This window comes from Octopus bimaculoides, chromosome 18 (genome assembly GCF_046866305.1).
Source record: "Octopus bimaculoides isolate indiv1 chromosome 18, ASM4686630v1, whole genome shotgun sequence".
Classification (NCBI taxonomy): Eukaryota; Metazoa; Mollusca; class Cephalopoda; order Octopoda; family Octopodidae; genus Octopus; species Octopus bimaculoides.
Genome location: NC_142945.1, coordinates 30,136,137 through 30,158,914, shown reverse-complemented (window position 1 = coordinate 30,158,914; position 22,778 = coordinate 30,136,137). Strand labels below are relative to the sequence as shown.

The 22,778-nt window shown below is 39.5% G+C and overlaps 1 protein-coding gene across 1 annotated transcript in view; it reads left to right on the top strand.

Moving 5' to 3' along the window:
- LOC106882507 (charged multivesicular body protein 3) overlaps positions 1-22,778 on the top strand; it is a 50,923-nt gene that overhangs the window by 4,169 nt on the left and 23,976 nt on the right. Inside the window, exon 3 of the mRNA XM_089365958.1 lies at positions 16,420-16,599. Within this exon, the coding sequence (XP_089222084.1) occupies positions 16,420-16,599 (180 nt within the window). The remainder of the gene's footprint in view (positions 1-16,419; positions 16,600-22,778) is intronic.

The window sequence follows — 22,778 nt, the reverse complement described above, 5'->3', positions numbered from 1 at the left end:
TCTCTTCCAGTGTACTCATGCCTTGTCAGACCCTCTAGCACTCGGTATGGCATCAAAGCATTCAGGACATAAAAGTTTATCCATAATATTTATTTCAAGAAGATTGTAATGAAGGAAGTAAAACAAAGTTAACAATCAAAATATGTATTCTTTATTCCAGGAAAAGGGAAAGACGGCTGCTCAGAAATGCCAAAACATTCCCAGGCGAAGAATGTACACCACAACATAGACTAGTAGTTAGTGACTTTAGGATCAGAGCTAAGTGGCTGCCCAGAAGACGACCAGCTTGGAGGAGAAGGGTATGGAAGCTCAAAGATCCTGCAAATGGACAGAGATTTAGAGACCTATTACTCGAAGCCTTTGACGAAATAGAGGGGGATGTAGCTTCACACAATGTAGAGGACAACTGGACTTTTCTACAGGACAACCTGCTGAGGGCCACCGACAAGATCTGTGGTTGGTGCAAGGTCCCTTCTCGACCCAAAATAACATGGTGGTGGAACAAGGAGGTAGACAGGTCTATTTAGACAAAAGAAACAGGCTTGGAAGGACTGGAAGAACGGTGGTAGCAGGGAATTGTACCAATCTGCCAGAAGGGAAGCTAGGCGACAGGTTTATCTAGCCAGAGGGGAGGCAGATAAGAAAAGATTTGCCAATGTTCTGCGCCGTGAGGACCAAAGACTTGAGGTATTTCGTGTCGCAAGACAGTGTAGGAGAGAGAATAGTGATGTAGTAGGAGAGAAATGTGTTCGCATGGATGATGGTACGCTTGCTGTAAATGAGGCTGCAAAGAAAGAGGTCTGGAGAAGCCACTACGATAGATTGCTTAATAAAGAGAATGAATGGGAGAAAGAGAGTCTGCCGTATGTTGACCCAACAGAGGGACCAGCTACCCGAGTTGACAGTACCATGGTAGATAAAGCAATTAAGAGTATGAAGACAGGGAAAGCCCCCGGCCCATCAGGAATCACTGCAGAGATGCTCAAAATATCTGGCAGTGTCGGCTATAGCCTAGTCACCCGTATTACGAACCAGGTGATACACGACGGGTGATACACGACTGGTGTAGCAGCACCATAATCAACTGCTACAAAGGTAAAGGTGACGCTTTAGATACAAATAATTACAGAGTTATCAAGCTTTTAGATCAGGTAATGAAAGTCACGGAGAGGGTCATAGCTCAACTGCTTAGGGAGCGAGTCAGCTTAGATGAGATGCAGTTTGGTTTTGTGCCTGGGAAAAGCACCACTGATGCTATATTTCTGGTAAGACAGCTTCAGGAGAAATACCTAGCCAAGGATAAACCTCTGTTCCTGGCTTTCGTTGATATGGAGAAAGCCTTTGACAAGGTCCCCCGATCTCTCATCTGGTGGTCAATGAGGAAACTAGGGATAGAAGAATGGTTAGTGAGAGCTGTGCGAGCCATGTACAGAAACTCTGTCAGTAAGGTGAGGATTGGCAGAGAGTACAGTGAAGAATTCCGGGTGGAGGTAGGGGTCCACCAAGGTTCTGTCCTCAGCCCCCTCCTATTTATCATAGTTCTCCAGGCTATAACAGAGGAATTCAAGACAGGATGCCCCTGGGAGCTCCTCTATGCTGATGACCTTGCACTAATTGCTGAGTCACTATCACAATTAGAGAAGTTTCAGGTATGGAAGCAAGGACTAGAATCAAAGGGCCCTGCTCGATCTGTAGAAAAGGAGTGGGAAGTAACTCTATAAGATGCACCCAGTGCAAGCTATGGACACATAAGAGGTGCAGCAATATCAAAGGAAAGTTAACTAGGAAGTTAGTTTTTGTTTGCAGCAGATGTTCTGGCGCTATAAATACTGGAAATGTGCAGAAAACAACTTCTGCCACATTCCAGGGAGAAAAACTAGAAGTGGTTGATAGCTTCCGCTATCTTGGTGACCAAATTAGCAGTGGAGGTGGGTGCGCTGAAAGCGTAGCTGCTAGAATTAGAATAGCCTGGGCAAAGTTCAGAGAGCTCTTACCTCTGCTGGCGACAAAGGGTCTCTCTCTCAGAGTAAAAGGCAGATTGTATGACGCATGTGTACGAACAGCCATGCTTCATGGCAGTGAAACATGGGCCGTGACTGCTGAGGACATGCGTAGGACTGGCTCATGTGCGGGCGACACATGAAATCTTTCGAGCAGGATCGTTGCCAGTGCCCATGGACTGGCTCTTGTGCGAGTGACACATGAGGTTTTTCGAGCGAGATCGTTGCCGGTGCCCCTGGACTGGCTCATGTGCGGGTAACACATGAAATTGTTTGAGCGGGATCGTTGCCAGTCCCCTTGGACTGGCTCATGTGCGGGTGACACATGAAATGTTTCGAGCGGGATCGTTGCCAGTGCCCATGGACTGGCTCATGTGCGGGAGACACATGAAATCTTTCGAGCGGGATCGATGCCAGTGCCCCGGGACTGGCTCATGTGCGGGAGACACATGAAATCTTGTTTGAGCGGGATCGTTGCCAGTCCCCTTGGACTGGCTCATGTGCGGGTGACACATGAAATGTTTCGAGCGGGATCGTTGCCAGTGCCCATGGACTGGCTCATGTGCGGGAGACACATGAAATCTTTCGAGCGGGATCGATGCCAGTGCCCCGGGACTGGCTCATGTGCGGGAGACACATGAAATCTTTCGAGCGAGATCGTTGCCGGTGCCCCTGGGCCGGCTTGCAGGTGACACATGAGGTTTTTCGAGCGAGGTCGTTGCCGGTGCCCCCGGACTGGCTCATGTGTGGGCGACACATGAAATCTTTCGAGCGAGTTCGTTGCCAGTGCCCCTGGACTGGCTCATGTGCGGGCGACACATGATATCTTTCGAGCGAGTTCGTTGCCAGTGCCCCTAGACTGGCTCATGTGCGGGTGACACATGAAATGTTTCAAGCGGGATCGTTTGCCAGTGCCCCCGGACTGGCTCATGTGCGGGCGACACATGAAATCTTTCGAGCGGGATCGTTGCCAGTGCCCCTGGACTGGCTCGTGTGCGGGCGACACATGAAATCTTTCGAGCGGGATCGTTGCCAGTGCCCCTGGACTGGCTCATGTGCGGTAGACACATGAAATCTTTCGAGCGGGATCGATGCCAGTGCCCCTGGACTGGCTCATGTGCGGGCGACACATGAAATCTTTCGAGCGAGATCGTTGCCGGTGCCCCTGGGTCGGCTTGCGGGTGACACATGAGGTTTTTCGAGCGAGGTCGTTGCCGGTACCCACGGGCTGGCTCGTGTGCGGGTGACACATGAGGCTTTTTTATTTTTTTTTTCGAGCGGGATCGTTTGACAGTGCCCCCGGACTGGCTCATGTGCGGGCGACACATGATATCTTTTGAGCGAGATCGCTGCCGGTGCCCCTGGACTGGCTCTTGTGCGGGTGGCACATAAAAGACACCATTTCGAGCGTGGCCGTTTTCGTGTGGGTGACACGTAAAAGCACTCACTACACTCTCTCAGTGGTTGGCATTAGGAAGGGCATCCAGCTGTAGAAACTCTGCCAAATTAGATTGGAGCCTGGTGTTGCCACCCGGTTTCACCAGTCCTCAGTCAAATCGTCCAACCCATGCTAGCATGGAAGGTAGACGTTAAACGATGACGATGACGAAGACCTTGGGAAAGGTTCTTCTTGAAATAAATATTAACAGGATTATCATGGAAAAGAAAAATTAGTTAGAAACTGTTGAGTTGATACCATCATGTCAGGCACATCCTACTACATTATATATGCTTGCAGAAGCTTCCTTATAAAATAGTGTAGAGGAATTACTAACTAGAAAAAGAAACTATTACTACTAATGCTTAGGGTAATAACAATAATATTGATTATGATAGTGATTTCTAACTCTGGCACAATACCCCACATTTTATTAGAGATACAGTCAACTGAATGATCTTGTAATCGACTGCTTATATTTTACTGATACAAGAAAAGTTAAAGGAAAAGTAAACCTTAGTTGGAGATGTACTCACTATCATAGAATGCATCTGAATACTATAATGTATTTAGTCCAGCACTCTACCAAATCAAAAGACATACCTACAAGTGACGCTTGTACAAGGATCACATCAATTTTTGCAAAAATCACATATATGAACCTAGACAGTCACGAAATAATACTATTTAAGCTGAAAGGCTGATGAGTATAAGAACCAGCTAAATGGTAAGCAAAATGATAATTGAAATAACAAAAGAAATGACATCTCTCTTCTGCACTATTGACTTTTGAAAGTATACAAATGAATATGAATAACTTCTGATACAGAATATGCTATAATTCACTCTCACTGCTGCTCTGTTACAAAATCATTTATTTGTCTTTAATAGCAGTCCATTAGGATTAAATATGAAGATCACAGTTAATTATTTTCAAGATTAGCCATTTGTATTATCTGGATGACTTGAAATTTTATTATCAGCTCCAAGCAGGAACTCAGTGAGTTTTGAGAAAGGTGAGCACACCACTGCAAAGGATTGCAGGTCAGTTCAGTTTGATTGTATGAGAATGTCAAGACTTGACATTTAGTGGACTGTGTTTTCTAAATACCTTGAAGTAACTTAGAACAGATATTCAAGGAGTAGTACTATCTTGGGTGTTGCTAACTGGACATAAGCTTGGGTTTCATCACATGAGTGAAGGTATATGATTGCTGAAAAACCTGAAACACCCGGTCACCCCAGGAAACAGGATGTATAGAAAAAACTTATGAAAGAAAACTTCAAAAAGGATTACAAAAGAAGTGATGAGTTAATGTTCAATACAAATGTATTCACTAGACAAAATTAAGTGATTAGGTTTTGTAATTTGTCTTACTCAGAAGCTTTGGAATAGAATGAGCAAAAATCAATACCATATTTATCATACAAATAAGAAAGCTACTCACCAGCTACAATAGGATGTGAATCCTTGGGCATAACGGAGTCAGTGGATCTATGAAGTATCGCATTGCATAAGTGGGTCTAAGTTTTATTCCTTATGAGAAAAACTATTGAGTGATAATCAGAAACAAAAACAGAAGTTGCAGTCAACCTCCTCCACTTTGTACTCATCATCATCATCATCATCATCATCATTTAATGTTTGTTGTCCATGCTGGCATGGATTGGATGGTTTGACTAGGGTTGGCAAGCTGGAAGGCTGCACCAGTCTCCAGTCTCATTTGGCATGGTTTCTACAGCTGGATACCCTTCCTAACGCCAACCACACTGAGAGTGTAATGGGTGCTTTTACGTGGACGTTTAACAGGTACAAATTGGGTGTGGGTCCCAGTCATGTGAGTAGACATTCTCTCTCTTGCTCTCTTCACTATCTCTGTTTATTTGTTTTCCTTAAAAATAAGTGATCACAAAGTTGTCCTTTAAGATATTTTGAGAATATTTGCAAAAACACACTCGTCATCATCATCTTTATTTATCAGAATTACTTGATAAATAAGGATGATAATGGTGACCTTGTTCTACATCTCATTAATTACAACTGCCAAACTCACTCAACTACACATGAACATGATTCATTCTTCATCTTCAAAGCAAGAATAGATGAGTTTTTTCAAATCTGTGGAAACTGCAGAGAAGTGTACATCATATGAATGAATCAGAAAATCTTATATTTACATAACAGCATTAAACTTTTACTAAACATACTACCATAAAAATCTTTGAAACCAGTGAAAAACACAGAACTAGGCTTTGTGATCAGTTTTACTTGCTTAAATCACTCTGTCTTGACAGATGACGACGTCATCTTTGATCCTTAGAGGTTGTCTTGATGGCATTGGTAGGCCTTCACGTGGCTGAAAAGGCTGATTCTGGAGGCACATGTCCAATTACACTGAGAGCAGCGAAGAGGGCTCCGACGAAGATGAGCTCATCCAGGATTTTGCTGACGTTCCTTGAGCTGTCGCTGCTTTTCTTTGCGAAGTCTAGTCCGCTCATCCTCAAATTGCTGTGTACCAGTTTTTACCATACCCCTCCAGGTAGTACGGTCTGTGGCCAGTGTTTCAAGTTCACTAAGGGTATGCTGCAGAGCTTCAGGGATTTCTTGAGATAATCTTTATATCGCTTCTTTGGACCTCCAGACGGTTGGTTACCCTCTGCTAACTCCCCAAAAGGGACAATCTTGGGTATATGGTTTTCCAGCGTCCTGATAACATGCCCCACCCAGCGCAGTTGACGTTAAAGGATCATGCATTCGATGCTGGTCAGTTTCGCTTGTCTCAGGCTTTCCGTATGTGGGATCTTGTCTTTCCAGGTCAGATGAAGAATGCTCTGGGGACAGCAGATATGAAAAAATTTGAGGAGTTTGACATCATGGTGATAAAGTGTCCCGGTTTCTGAGGCATACAGAAGCGTGGGAACCACAACAGCACGATAAACCTCAATTTTTGTGGAGAGATTCAGATCACAATTAAGGAAGACCCTATTCTTGAGACATCCAAAAGCGGAGGAGGCAAGGTGGATGCAATTCTGAATTTCATGGTCAATGACCCCATTGCTTGAGATGATGCGACCCAAATAGGTGAATTTCTCTGTGTTTTTTAACTGGTTGTCTTGGATCGAAAGAGTCACAGGGAGTGAATCATTTTTGGAACGTTGAAGGATCTCTGTTTGCTTGATGTTGACCTGGAGTCCAGCCCGACAGTAGACATTGCACACAACATCTAGGTTCTGCTGAAGGCTGGCTGGTTCATGGGCAAGAGCTTTGCAGTCATTGGCATACTGTAATTCAAAGAGAGTGGTTGACTGAGTCTTTGTTAGTGATTTTAGTCTCCTCAAGTTGAAGAGACTCCCATCATGGCGATATCGAATTGGGATGCCATCTTCGGGGTTGAGGTCATAGCAAGATAGGTTCACATTGTAGAGGAGAGGAGCCAGGATACAGCCTTGTTTAACACCAACTTGAACGTTGAAGTAGCCAGACTGATCACCACCCAATATCACACGTGATTGCATGCCATCATGGAACTGGTGTAGCATGGCAAGGAACACCTTGAAGAGGGCAGGGGCCAGGACACAGCCTTGTTTAACACCAACTTGAATGTTGAAGTAGTCAGACTGATCACTACCCAATGTCACACCTGCTTGCATGCCGTCATGGGACTGGTGTAGCATGGCAAGAAGCTTAGGAGGGCATTCCATAGTAGTGGGTAGCTAATAATATCAAAAGCCTTAATTAGGTCAATAAAGGCAATCAAGGCATCATGCTGTTGTTCTCCGCACTTCTCTAACAGGAGGCGGGAGACAAAGACCATGTCAATAGTGCTACAGTTAGCTCTAAAACTGCATTGAGACTCTGGGAGGATTACTTCAACGAAGTGGCCAAGACATCGAGAGAGCAGGACGTGTGCCAAGACCTTTCCTGCAACATCCAGAAGTGAAATACCTCTGCTACTGTTGCAGTCTGAGCAATCTCCCTTCTTGAAGATAATGATTATGTCAGCGTGTTTCCAGCATTGAGGGATCAAGACACTTTTCCAACAGTAGAGGATAATCTGATGACGCTGGACAAGAGCAGGACCACCATATTTATAGATCTCCCCCGACACACCATCTGATCCAGGTGATTTCCTGTTTTTTAAGTAGGAGAGAGCTGTACAGATTTCCACGAGGGAGGGTTCCATATCCAGCTCAGGGAGATGAGGGAGCTCGTCAGTCAGTATTGTGTCTGTAGGATTTATCTTGTTCAACAAGGAGTTGAAGTGTTCTGTCCATCTGTCACGGATCTGAGTTTTTTCCTTGTAGAGAGTGTTGCCGTCTGAAGATCGTATTGGATTGATATGATTGGAGGACGGACCATACATGGATTTGGTTGCAGTGTAGAATTTGTGGATCTTATTTTCATCTGCAAAATGTTGAATTTCTGTAGCTTTGTTCTTCCACCAAGTGTTCTGAATCTGCCTAAGTCTGCTCTGGCATTCCAAGCGAAGATCTTTCCAATTCTGGTGATGTGTGTTGGACCTGCTTGAGAGGTAGGCATCATGAGCCTGGTTTTTACTTCTGAGAAGAGGGAGGATCTCATCAGCAGATTCATCAAACCAGTCAGGATTATGATGTCTAGTGTGTCCTAGTTGTTCGGTTGTGACCAAGGAGATCAGGGAGATATGTTTGTCCCATATATCATCTAGATCCTCTTGGTTTACCGAGGTAGGATCGGGGAGTGGGAGAGTATCCAATTTGATGGCAAGCTGATCTTGAAAGAGGCCACGATTCTCAGGATCATACAGTTTCATGGCGTTCAGTCGTTTTGATGCTGTCAACTTTCGGCTAGGGGGTTAAATGTTGATTCTAAGCTTGGCGTGGATAAGGTTGTGATCCGTCCAGCAATCTGTTCCACGCATTGCGTGAGTATGGAGGACATCGCCCATGTATTGATGACGGACAATGATGTAGTATAGGAGATGCCACTTTTTGGAATGTGGGGGCATCCATGACGTCTTGTAAATGTCCCACTGTTAAAAGAGGGTGTTAGTGATGCACAGGTCATACTCAGAGCAGAAGGTGAGTAGTCTCTGTCCATTAGCGTTTATTTTCCCTGTGTTGTGAGGACTGAGGATTCTTTGCCAGGTGGTATTGTCACATCCGACACGGGAGTTGAAGTCACCCATGAGTACAATCTTGTCCGATTGGGAAATGTTCTGAAACACAGTATGCAGAGAATCATAGAAGGCGTCTTTTATCTCTTCATCAGAGTCGAGAGTTGGTCCATAAACACTGAGAATTGTCAGAAAACATTTGTTTGAAAGTGGAATTTTGATTGTCATCAGACACTTGCTGATACAGGAGGGTACTCCAGGAATTTTCTACAATAGGCTGTTCTTGATTGCGAAACAAACCCCATGCAAACAGGGCATCCGAGAGGGATGTCCTTTCCAGAAGAAGGTGTATCCACCAGCTTCTTCAGTGAGGGAATCCTCATTGGAGAAACGAGTCTCACTGAGTGCAGCAATGTCAATGTTGTAGCGCTTGAGTTTGGTGGCTACAAAAGCAGTGCGTTGCAGGGGTCGTCAAGTGTCCAGCTCATCATGTGAAACATCATCAAGGAGCGTACGAACATTCCAACATGCAAAGATGAGGTTCGAGGGTTTCTTTTTCTTTTTCAGTTTTGATGCTTGGTTTCGACTGCATGTTTGGGGATGACTCACTGGGAGCGGTTACCCAGTCGAACAAGTGAGGACAAACTTTTTCTGAGTCACATTTTCTAGGCCCTTCCCCATGTGAGGCAGGCTGTGCTATCCCTGAAAAGGGTTGCCTGGACGCACAAACAGGACCAAGGTGGATGTTCGTCCATGGATCCATCCAACAATGACTATCTTACTTATGCCACCTGTGTGCAGGACTCCAACTAGAGGCTTCCAACTTCATCCTAGTCTTCCCCCATCGCCAGATAACCCCCATCGCCGCAGGACTTGCTGAGAGGATGAAAGAGAAGGAAGGATGAAAGGCGAAGCTTGTGCTGTGAAAAGTTTAAGGTGCCAGAGAGGATGCACAGTTCTCAGCTGCACGCACTTGACAGAAGGCGAAGTGGGTGTTCAATGGCAAGAGGAGTTTTGAGATGATTGACCCTTATCTTCTCCTGCAACAAGCTGCCAAAGTTGGTGGATAAGATCCTATGCTCTGCCTTAGGACCAGCCCATCTGGTCCTGTTTGAAGGCTTCTTGCGGCAAGCTGCTAGAACTCCAGTTTGTCATAGTCCACCTTTATAGCCAGCTTGCATGGTATTGCCCTCATCCAACTTCACTAAGAACAGATCTGCCATACCATAGCCCCGTTAGCCATGTTTTCAGGATTCAGGCTCTAAATATATATATATATATACATACATACTTATAAAAAAATGCAAATAAAAAAGATAAGAAATAAAAAAAGGTACAATGTGTGAATAAGAATTACATATAAATAATATTGTATAAAGAAAAGTAAAAGATATGCAATTAAAAGACATAAAATAATATATATATATATATATATATATATATATATATATATATATAGAGAGAGAGAGAGAGAGAGAGAGAGAGAGAGAGAGAGAGAGAGAGAGAGAGAGAGAGAGAGAGAGAGGGAGAGAGAGAGTAAAAATATACATATATACATATAAACAAAATGGTATATACATATTTACAGACATTTTGTTGGATGGCCATTGACTGTTCAGGAGTTCATTCACCCTTTGGCAGGTCTTATTTTTCATCCCACACGGTGTCCAACAGTCACCCTCCTCACCAAGCAAGCCTGTTGGGGTTGCCAGTTTAGTCGCTGATGACCCAACCATGCGACAGGTTGCACTGGATCACATGTTACCAGTAGGTCACTTCAGTACTGGATGTCCAATATTAAATATGTAAACCAACTTAATCAGGCTAGACAGCATTAAATTGCAAAGGAAGCAATCAGCCATGACCTATATATTATCTTCTTAAATAGTCTCATCATCATTGATAGAAATATGATTGTTAATTCACTAAAGACAAAGCAGATAGATTTTGAATTTGCTTTTTAAGAATTTTGGACTGAAACCTTGTGTTGAAATCAATATTGATATATTTGGGAAGAGCTATAATTGATAAAGCCTATAAACACACATTGGCTGTAGCTTACTCTTTTACTCGTTTCAGTCATGCGACTCTGGCCATGCTGGAGCACTACCTTGAACGGTTTTAGTCAAACAAACCGACCCCAGGACTTATTTTTTAAGCCTAGTACTTATTGTGTCCGATCTTTTGCTGAACTACTAAGTTACAGGCACCAACACCGGTTGTCAAGTGGTGGTGGGGGACAGACACAAAGACACGCACAGATAGTGAAAATTAAATATATAATAAACTAGACCTTCGTCTTTCCTGTATACATAAAGCTACCTGCACTTTTAAATATTATAAGGACATTAAACAACCTCTATAATAGCTCCTAACCTAGGGCCAATCTAATTTACTCTCTCTATTGTTGACCCAAAAGTCGATTGATCTGCTTAATTGTTTGAGTCCTTTTAGTCTTGTTCTTCTTTACCATTACTTCTTAACCACTCTTACTATACTTGCATGGTATGCTATATTGAAGGAACTAAACATTCTATTTGTGATGTACTCATCATTATGCATTAGCAAAGCAAAGATATCTAACCCAGAAGTAGCAGCCTGCAAACCCTAGCCAGTTTTGGACCTTTATGATTTGACGGGCAACATTTTTTTATGTAGTGTTTTTGGTACCGAAATACTTGCAAACTTCGTATACTTGTATATTTTGTGGTATAGAACAGATAAGAAATTTTGTATTCGATGTTATTTCATGTTAAAAATTGTCTTATTTCGATAATTTCAACTAATCACTGACGTCTATTCAGTTGAATACAGTTAGTGCTGTGACGGTGTATATGGTGTTAATCCCCGTTAGTTCTGATATTTCCGATTAACTAGACTGTTCGTAAACAAAGGGGAAAAAGCCATCAAAATACTTAAATATTGCCTGCACTTGTTATTGGAGCTACCAGAATTATTAATGCACCTCCACCAAGTGCTTCAATTCCTAGAAATAGCAGCCAAATCTTCTTCAAATCAAACTCTAGTTTAGGTTTAGGGTTCGGGTTTTAGAGTTAGGGTTAGGGTTAGGGTTATGAGTGAGGTTATGGCAAAAATATACACACCCAGATACTCACAGCGTAATTTATTATATAAACAATATATGCGTATAAATTATGATTAAACCAGATGAAATATGTCACAGGGAATAACACACTTAACACCGGCAGAAATTTATTGTTTACAAAAGAGCACTGACTGTATTCAGCTGAATAGATGTCAGTGATTGGTTGAAATTACAGAAATACGACAACTTTAACATGAAATAACTTGCGATGTACAATTTTTTGTTAAGAAGGCTAAGAGAAAAAGTTGTTTCGTATGACACATTCCACCAGTGTCCCAAGTTTGAAAGTGTTTCGTTAAGAAAACAAGTGTTGGTCGTCAAATCACAAAGATCCCCAGTTTTTTTTCCCAATTCCACTAAGTAAGTAACCCTTATACCAAGATAGTTATTTGTGTTGTACATGTTAAATAATAGATGGAACACACTATCTAAACTTCTTACCTGTAACTATTGTCCTGAGATGCATTACCTGATTCACACAATGGTGATTATACTAATTAAATAATATCAGTACCACCTATATAACATTCCAAATTGTTAACCATTAGACTACTTCCTACTGCTGGTTTTCTTTGATATCTGATTTGGTATTTCCTCTAACTCAGTGCTAGATGTAGTTTATTATATAATCCCCTTTTTCTTTGAACTCCTTAATGATTTACTACCAGGTTTTTCCTCTCCAAGTAAACATGTCCTAAAACTACTAGTGGTCTCCACTAACCCTTATAACATAATCATATCTAAAACAACACCCTACACCGTTTCATTTTACCAGATAAATCAATTATGCATAACACTACAATTCCTTAAAAGTTAGAACTTAACATTTGATTGCCTTCATACCTTCCCCTAACATTCAACCTATATCCACAGAATGCCTCTAAATTCTGTGTATCTCTACCCTCCTCTTTTTGCTCTTTAGCCTTAGCTAGCAAATCCTAAACCTCAATCCTATGCCTAATTGGCTTTATTTATGCATTTATTCTTCCTCACTTTTACTTTTTGCTTTCTTTATTCTTTATCCTTACTATATCTTCGGTCCTCTCCCAGCTACCCACTTCTTTAAGCCTACTATAATAAAATATCACCTACACCCCACTCTAGCCTACTAAAGAACCAGTTTAGCAGACTCCAATCTCACCCGGGTCACTGACCTTAAATATCATATTACACATTTTCACAAACTATATTCTTAACCTAACCCCACCCCCTAATGCCCACAACAGCCAACCTTGTTGGTCATTCTCCCATTTCATAGTTAGCCTCGACAGACTTCAGCCACATCCCTGCTATATTCTTAAGATATTCTTTTGTAAAATTACGTTTCATCTGAAGATTATGGTTTTTTGTAATAGAGTAATGTTCTCATTCTTCTATTTAAAAATGCATAAGAAACAGCTGTAATGAGCTGACATCTATCCATTGTTTCTTATTATTCATTTGATTTTATATATATATATATATATATATATACACACACACACGCACACACAACGGGCTTCTTTTAGTTTTTGTCTACCAAATCCACTCACAAGGCTTTGATTGACTCAAGGCTATAGTAGAAGACACTTGCCCAAGGTGCTACACAGTGGGACTGAACCCAGAACCATGTGGTTGGGAAGCAAGCTTCTTGTCTATATTTCACTTCTCACTTTTTCAAAGCCACTTATATTTGTTTATGACCTGAAAAATACTTTTCCCTACATCAGTTTGAAGCTTTTTCAATAAGTATACATTATGGATCTAGTTCAAAACGGGGGCACCAGTTTTCATTTATGTTTTATGTAGTGTTTTTGGTACCGAAAGACTTTCAAACTTCGTATACTTATCTACTTTGTGTTATAGAACAGAAAAAATTTTCATGTAAAAAATTGTCTTATTTCGATAATTTCAACCAATCACTGACAAGTATTCAGCTGTTTACACTTACTCCTTTGGCAGTTTAAGCAGTGTAAAGCGTATTTAATCTCCATTTATAATTTCGTTAACATCTACCTGAACTGTATGTGTACAACATTTGCTTTTTTCATTTTCTTTCACGCGTGTTTATTTCGTTAACATCTGCTTGAACTGTATGAAAGGTTTATTAGCTACTGCCTAACCCTAACCCTAACCCTACTGCCAATATGCTTCAGCCATTTTTTGACAAGGAAATAATAATTTTATCACTGCCAGAATCGTTTGAGAATCATTTGTTTACGTAGTCAGCACTTACTGTATTCGACTGAATGGACGTCAGTCATTGGTTGAAATTACAGAAATACGACAACTTTAACATGAAATAACTTGCGATGTATGTTTTTTTGTTAAGAAGACTAAGAGAAAAAGATGTTTTATATGACACATTCTACCAGTGTCCCAAGTTTCAAAGTGTTTCGTTAAGAAAATACTGGTGCCCCCGTTTTGAACTAGATCCTACATTATTTCTTTTAAATATTTAGTTTTTTGATTTTACATTTTTATTTGTCAAATCACTATGGTAGTAAACATGCAACCTAATGACATTTTTATTTACTTATGGCTTTATTTTTTGAGTAACGAGAACATTACTAGAGGTATGGATTTCTCTATTAGGTACCATCATACCACAAAGATGTTGGTTACATCTCCAGCAATGGTTACATCCTTTTCTTGATTATATGATATATTATTAAATTTAAATATATGTTCTTTTAGTGATGCTTTTATGCCAGCACAGCTGCATGTGCCGTCATCTTTCTTATTTGATCGTAGTTTTAATAATAATGTTGTACTCCCATTATGTAAATGACGTAAACATTGCAATTAAGACCACTCACTAAGATGGCACCCAGGAAACAGAAAAAACCATACTGTGGAATAGATCCAACAAAGCAAATACTATCCATAACATTAAACACCCCATTCAACACCCCAATAAAAGGCTACTGGTATTTTAACTGTGGCCAGAAATTATAGATGATAAGACAAACTTTTACTCACTTAATATATGAAATCTATTGCCAGTAAGCACCAGATCTTCCAGAGCTCTACAATGTCAACAAGTGCAAATATTAACAAACCTAGTAAGGATCATAAGAAACATATCTCCTATGCATCTACCACATACAATTCTTCAGATACAGCCAACAAGATTGACTCAGAGTATATAAAGGAGGCAGAAAAAGTTTGAAACCATCATAGTAATAATGCTAATAGAATGTGCCCCATGTACCATGACAAATTCTGGAACAGACTTGAAAGGAAAAGAAGAAAACGGGACAAGAAAATCTGGTATAACAAAAAAATACAAGGTGTGATGTTCATCAATGCTATACCCAAAGGTTAATTAGCCTGAAAATTTAAAAAACAGCACTGTATGACACAAAACTTTACAATCAAAGTTGTAGAAAATCAGGTAGATCCAACAAATCATTGCTGTATAAAAAAGCATTTAAGAAAACATTTTGCACTAATGACTGCAAAGTATGTGCAACAGACCTAAAAATAAACTGCAAAATTAGAGACATTGTGTCCCATACAAAATGCATGAAATGACAATGTAGAAATAGCACCGCAACTTACATAGGAGTAACATCATGTAGCCTATGTGAAAGAATTTCAGCACATTGGAGAGAGAGTACAATGAGAGTAAACAAGCATTCAAAATAAAGAAGCTATACAAATACAGGAGGCAGGCCCTCACCCACACAAATAGAATATGAAGAATGACTGGGTTAACAACACAAGACCAAAATAATACAATAATAAAGTTTAAATAAGTCCCAAGAACAATAATGTCCACCTGACATGCAAACAGGTGATGCTTGCAAATAAAAATAAAGTCTTAAGTAAGCAAAAATATCATCTGTTCACATGCTTTCTACCATGGAGGTTTAACAACAGCAAAAACATCAGTTATAAAATGAAAACTATGCATTCAAAAAAATATATATATACCTGTTGAAAAACTACAGATTGGTGTTGCAAAAAATTTTGTGGAACATTGACAAACATGAACTGCTTTGGAAAACAAAGAGAAATGAAATATAAGCAAAATGCAACTAGTTTATAGGCTTTATCAGTTATGACTTTACCCAATATAACAATAAGGCAAACAGATTCTGTCAATTTGTAGATGTAGCACACACACATAAAAAGGGACTTGAAAGATGTAAGTTCACAAATGTACATCTTGAGATATTGAGGATGTGTGAAATGAAAACTTCAACAACCCCACGTATAATTGGAGACTATGACTGCCTTTTATTCCTCTCAAGTTAGTAAAATAAGTGCTAGGTGTATACTGAAATCAATTTGTAGTGATGTAAAATGAAAAAATCATTCAGTAGCAATTGTTATTACTGCTACTACTATCATTGTTTGGAGCAGTGGGTTGGCAAACCATTAGGACATTGCTGATCTGGCATTTTTAAGCTCTGAGATCAAAGCTTGCTGAGGTCAACTTTGCCTTGCATTCTTTTAAGATCGATAAAGAACCAGTCGAGTGTTGTGGTTGGTATAATTGACTGGCCCTCTCCCTTCAAATTTCTGGCCTTGTGTGTATATTAGAAACATTATTCCCATTCTTTAGTGTAGTGGATTGGCAAATTTATTAGTGTTAGATAAAACGTTTTGCATTACTTGTTCTGGTTCTTTACATTTAGAGCTCAAATCTTGCTAGTTGATAAAATGAACTAGTAGTCAAGTACTAATTCAATCTAATCAACTTAATATTTTTGGCCTTGTGCCTATGTTAGAAATAATTATTATTACTGTTATTCTGACTTTCATTAACATTACTTTTCAATTTTTTAACAGCTATCAAAAGAGAAGAAGAAAAAACTAAACGCTCTCTAAAAGAATCTGCCAAGAAAGGTGAAAAGGATGCTTGTGTGATTCTTGCTAAGGAGCTGGTCCATTCTAAAAAGGCAGTTTGCAAGTTGTATGCTGCTAAAGCTCACTTAAATTCAGTTCAGTTAAACATGAAGCAACAACTAGGTAAGAGAGTGAACTTTTGCTTTAATAATAAGAAATTATCAAAAGACCATAGTTAACTTACTTTTGTAAGAAAATATATTGTTCCAATCATTTTGATGTAGTTCAAACAGTAATTGTATTTTTCTTCACATGCCATATCAATCTGATTCTCTTATCTTTTATCTGTTTTAGTCATTGGACTGTAACCATGCTGGGGTACTGCTTTGAAGGATTTAATTCATCAAATTGCCCCCACTATTTATTTTTTTAAAGTTTAGTATTTATGCTATTGGTCTCTTTTGTAAAGCCACTAAGTTATGCAATGTAAACAAACCAACACCAATTGTCAGGTAACAGGGAGAGGAGGGAGCAAGCACAAGCACAGCATTTAGTATCAACCTCTACATATATTCATGACTGATACTCTACTATCCAAAAGTTAAGATCACCTACAAAAGTTAATTTCAGTGTCATCAATTTAGATAATTTTTTGGTATAAAAATATGGAATAACATATTGCATAAAGTTTGGGGTTTATTCAATATGGAATAACACTATTTATACATATTTTATATTTTATACATATTTTATATTTCTTGACAGCAAGCCTATTTGGCAATGTTGTCAAAATCATTTTAGCATCCACTTTTTGGCAACATTGCAATACATTTTGATTATTTACACTCCTCATGTGCTGTGGATGAGATAACATCACTTAATGACTGCATTAAATGTATTATTGTTTCTTTCAGGTTCAATTATTTAAAATAAGTTAAATTAATGAAATTCCTAAAAATCAACCTGAATATAGGCAAACTCAGTTATTTATCACCTGAAAAGAGACAAGACATTGTCACATACATAGTGAAGGCTATAGTTTTCGAGATGTAGCCAAGAAAGTTAAAGTTTACTACACTGCCATCCACTCCACCATTGTAAGGTATAATGACAGGTAAAAATAACAACAGAGCTCAGTTAGATCGTCCAAAAGTGACTTCTTAATCACAGGATAAGTTCATTGGAGTCACCAGTCTTTGAAATAGGTGCCTGACAGCAAATGAAATTGCTGCACAAGTAAGTGAAGTTGGCGAAGCTAATGTGTCTCCTACAACCATGTGGAGAAGAGTCATTGCTGCCAGTCTAAATGGCCATTGTGCTGCCAGAAGACCACTGCTTTAACCTGTGAATAAAGGTAAGCGACTCATATGCGCCAGAAAATACCAAACTTAGACCATTGATCAACGGGAAAGAGTCCTCTGAACTGATGACTTAAAGATTGAAATCTTCAGATCCTAGCATAGAGTTTATGTGAGACAAGGAATTGGTGAATGGATGGTGGGGAAGTGTGATGAACTGGGTGTGTTTTGCAGGCAATAGTGTTGAGGGTACTCATTGGGTAACAGCAATATTGAATCAAAATGGGTATCACTCTATCCTCCAGCATCATGCTATTCCATCTGGGATGAGGCTGATTGGTGATAATTTCATGTTCATTCAAGATAACACTCTTAAACATACTTATAAGCTATGCAGAAATTATTTAGAGAAGAAAATGGATGAAAAAATAGTTGACTATAATAGAATGGCCAGCCCAATTCCCTGATTACAATCCCATTGAAAGTGTGGGGGATGAATTGGATTGCAGAGTCAAAAGTCAACAACCAAGTAGTGCAGAAACCTTTGGACACTCTTACAAGAAGAGTGGCGAACATTTGCTTTCATTGGTCAAAAGAATGCCCAGAGTATGCTCAGCAATGATCAAGGCTAAGGGCTGATATTTCGATAAATCTAAGATTCAGAGTTTTTCTCTGATTTTTCAGAGCTTTGTTTACTTACTGAGTTAATTATGTCATCTAATGAATGTAACTGTACATTAATAAAATATTCCACCAGAACCTCTAGTTATTTCCATTTTGTAGATGTTTTTTCAAAATAAGTTTAGGTGATCTTAAACTTTGGGATAGTAGTATAAACCCCCAAAATATCTTTGATCCCTTTGTCACCACTAACACGATAGTGATTGTCCAGATTGAGCTAAATATATAATTGTTTATACGTAGGAAGTAAAATTATTCAATGAATTGAGTATTATTTATATTTTATTGATTATTTCATGTAGTTTTTGTGGTGGAGAGAAAAAAGATCAGAACTTCTCAATTGTTACTAATCACTGCTTCACTCCCTGCAAGTGGGTTTTTTGAAATCCTGTATTTGTGGAAGGAAAGGGCAGTAGGAATTAATATATCAAGAAATTGTGTAATCTTCTGGTTGAAGGCACCCAAAATCCAGATAGTATATCAAACTATGCAACGTGTTAAGTTTACCTCCTCACCAGTAGAATAAAAGTTACATAGAGGATTTTATCATGGTACTAAAGAGATCTTTCTTGATTTAAGCTTCTTCAACCCTGGACTAGTGAATATGTCTGGCATTTTGCCACCATCTCCATCCTGCAGTCTCCCACTCTTGCTCTCTCTTTCTCCTGCACTTCCCTCAGGTTGGGCAACTGTGTATTTTCATTGCAGTAGCACATCTGTTTCTGTCTTCATTCCTGATCTTTCTCTCTCCATCTGGGCAACTTTATTATTCTTCTACCGCAAGACACCTGTATCTGTCTCACTATAATCTTTTCATCATCACCTCCTCCAATGCCTCCTCCCTTCTTAAAAGTTTTTGTCTTGCAAGTATTTGGTGACCCTGTTAGTGCAGGTACCACTTCAAAGCACCCAGTCCACACTGTAAAGTGGTTGTTGTTTGGAAGGGCATCCAGCTGTAAAAACCTTACCAAAACTGTCCTTGCTTGTGCTTGTGCCACATAAAAAGCACTAAATCCAGCCTGCTGTAAAAATCCTGTCAAAACAATCACAGAAGTCTGGTGCAGGCTTCAGCCTAGTCAGCTCTTGTGGTACTGTCCCACCAATGCTAGCATGGAACATGGACGTTAATTGATGATGATGATGTAAAATTCAAGAAATCAAAATTTTGCCAGAATCTTTTACAATCCATATCAATATATTAATTAGATGTATATGTTTCTTTATATTTAATGACTTTAGTACATTTCCATGCACAAAATTTGACCAATTTCTCACATTGTTCTGACATAATTTTATTCCATCCTTCCTGAAGTTTTTCTCACAAAATTGTAACATTCACAGGTCAGTGCTCTCTGATTTTATCGACAAGTATCCTTCATAAGTTTCCAATGGGATTAAGGTCAGGGCTTTGAGCTGGCCAATGCATCACAGTAAGGTTTTCAGCTTCAAACACCTCCTTAACTATTTTAGCACTGTGACATGGGGCATTATCCTGCATAAAGATTGGCTGAGTTGGAGATGACTTCGTAGCTGGCACATGTTGCAGAATGATGTTTTTGTATATGGCTGCATTCACATTATCATGGATGTGGATCAAAGGCCCAAGACCTGCTGTGGAAATCATTCCCCACACTATTAAACACCCACCTCCAAACTTCACTGATTTTTCATGCATTTAGGGAGCAATCTTTCACTTTTACATTTCACATATTGACCACCATTGGAGCCAACCAAATCAAGCTTACTTTCATCACTGAAGAACACATGCAACCAGTTGTCATCTGTCCAAAATATGTGCTCATTGGCAAAGATTAACCTCGCTTTTCAGTTCTTCCTACTGATGAGAGGTTTAGTGGCAGGGGAATGGGCATGAAGTTCAACTTCCTTCAAACAACAAGTCACATTCTTCTGAGACACATTCATTCTGTAGTCACAATTTACTTGGCAAGAAATTCCTGCAGCAGTATCGAAACAGTCTCTTAATGACAGCCTCTGAATCACACAGTCTTGCTGAACACTTGTTTTCCATGGTCTCCCTTGTTTTTCTAATGACACAAACAAGCTTGTTTCTTCATAAAGCTTGAGTATTCTTGAAACAGCACTCTTTGATCTGTTAATGTCTCTAGTGATAGCAGAAATTGCCATTCCTTCTTTTTCCAGTATGACCACTTGCTCCCTGAGGGTTTCATCAACTTTATGTCAGCTTTCCATGGTTGTTAATTTACTACCATTCAATATAAATTTTCACACTGTTAGGTCAACTTAGTTTTCATTGATTGGAGTGTTGCCAGATTTTTACTTTTTGAATTTTACACCATATGTTCTCTAATTTTGTCCGTCTTGTATTTCTCAAATAAACATTTTTTCTATTATAAAATATTTAGTTATTAATCATTTTCTATGAAAATGAAGTAGAAATGTAAATATCTTTAAATTTTATTTTCATTCTATAATTTTGGCCACTGCTGTACACACACACACGCACGCACACACACACACACACACACACACTTTGATTGGATGTGCTCATTATATGATATTTATTCCATAGAAATTTTGGCTCTGATTGTTAATCACATTAAACACTCATTATTGCATATCCACACAGTGTCCTGTACAGTTTGAGGTGGGTTTCAATGTAATATAAGAGCACATCAATAATAAGAAAGTAGTAACTCATAATGCCACTTGTTACTATTTCAAATCCATGGTCAGACTTATTAGGAGGATGATTTCCACACACCAACACTCATTTAACAATGTCAAACACCAGCTGTCTACATCCCTAGTTGAACACATATTCAATCTGAAGGCAAAGGAAGTCAAATGTAAAACCGACTGGTCTGTTATCAATGTGGCTTCTCTACTAACCTCCTAGACATTAGTGCAGACCTTGCCTACATGAGGTCATCACCATAATCACAGCTGATGGCCTTTCCCTAATCAATAAGCATAATGAGCTGGTAAACATTGCCTGAGGTGCCTACATAACATCTACTCAAGGTAGTCCATACCTTTGTATTGGTATCCTTCCCCTCACTCTCCTCCTCCCATCCCAACTATGTACTCAGTAAACCTTTATTGCATGTTAAATGAACTTTTTGTCATTTATTGTTGTGCCATAATGTAGAACCCACTCTGGGTGCATTAGGGTGCTTGTTATTGTAATCATTTTTATCACTATTGTTATTTCTTTATTATTATTATTATTACTTGCATAAGGTGGCAAGCTGGCAGAATTGTTAGCACACTCAGCAAAATGCTTAGCAGTATTTTGTGTCTTTACGTTCGGAGTTCAAATTCCACCAAGGTCAACTTTGCTTTTCATCCTTTCAGGGTCAATGAAATAAGTACCAGATGAGGGGTTACTTTAATCAACTAGTCCCCTCTCCCAAATTTCAGGTTTTGTGCCTACAGTAGAAAGGATTATTATTAGTAGTAGCATAAGGTGGCGAGCTGGCAGAATCATTAGCACGCCAGGCAAAATGATTAGTGGCATTTTGTCCAGCTTTATATTCTGAGTTCAAATTGCGCCAAGGCTGACCTTACCTCTCATCCTTTCGGAGTCTAAAAATAAGTACCAGCATGTATCAGACTGATTGGCCACAGCTGGACAGATTGTGCCTCATCTTCTCCCATGTGATGTCCTTCGTTAGTGTTAACAACAGTGGACAAGCTAATAAAAAAAACATAATAGATGTGTCTACATGTCTGAGCCTGTTTGGGTATGTCACTGTGTGTAAACAGGTGTGGGTGTGAGCATATTAATATGTATCTGTACGTATGTACATGTGTATGTGGGTATGTGACTTGATGTCTTTCAATAAAGATGTCACAAACCCTAGCAGTATTTGTTTATTACACCCAGAATACCAGCCACCTGATTTGTTATCTATATGCTTACCTGTCTCCCCTCTTGTAAGGCTACATTAATTGTGACCTATTTCCACAAACTTTGGTCAGTGGTTCACCCTCATTCTTACTGACACCAGTCTACATTTGTGCGGTCATTATCCTATCCTTCCATTCTTATCCCCTCTCTAACCTTGTCCCATTTGGGTATTTAAATTTAATTACTACATATTTGACTTGTATTTCTAGCTTCATTTCTAGCTTCTCTGTCTGAAGACATGTTTGCTTATGCATGCTGCCTTTATGAGGTGCATCTGCAGATAGCATCTATATTGTAACATCATGTGTTACCAAATGCTGAAATATATGTAACAGATGAAATAAGGAATCCCAAGTTCAAGCCTATGTTCTTCATATTTCTCTCATTATATATGTATTAAGGCAGCAAGCTGGCAGAATCATTTGCATGCCAGGTGAAATGCCTAGCAGTATTTCATTCATCTTTATGTTCTGAGTTCAAATTCCACCGAG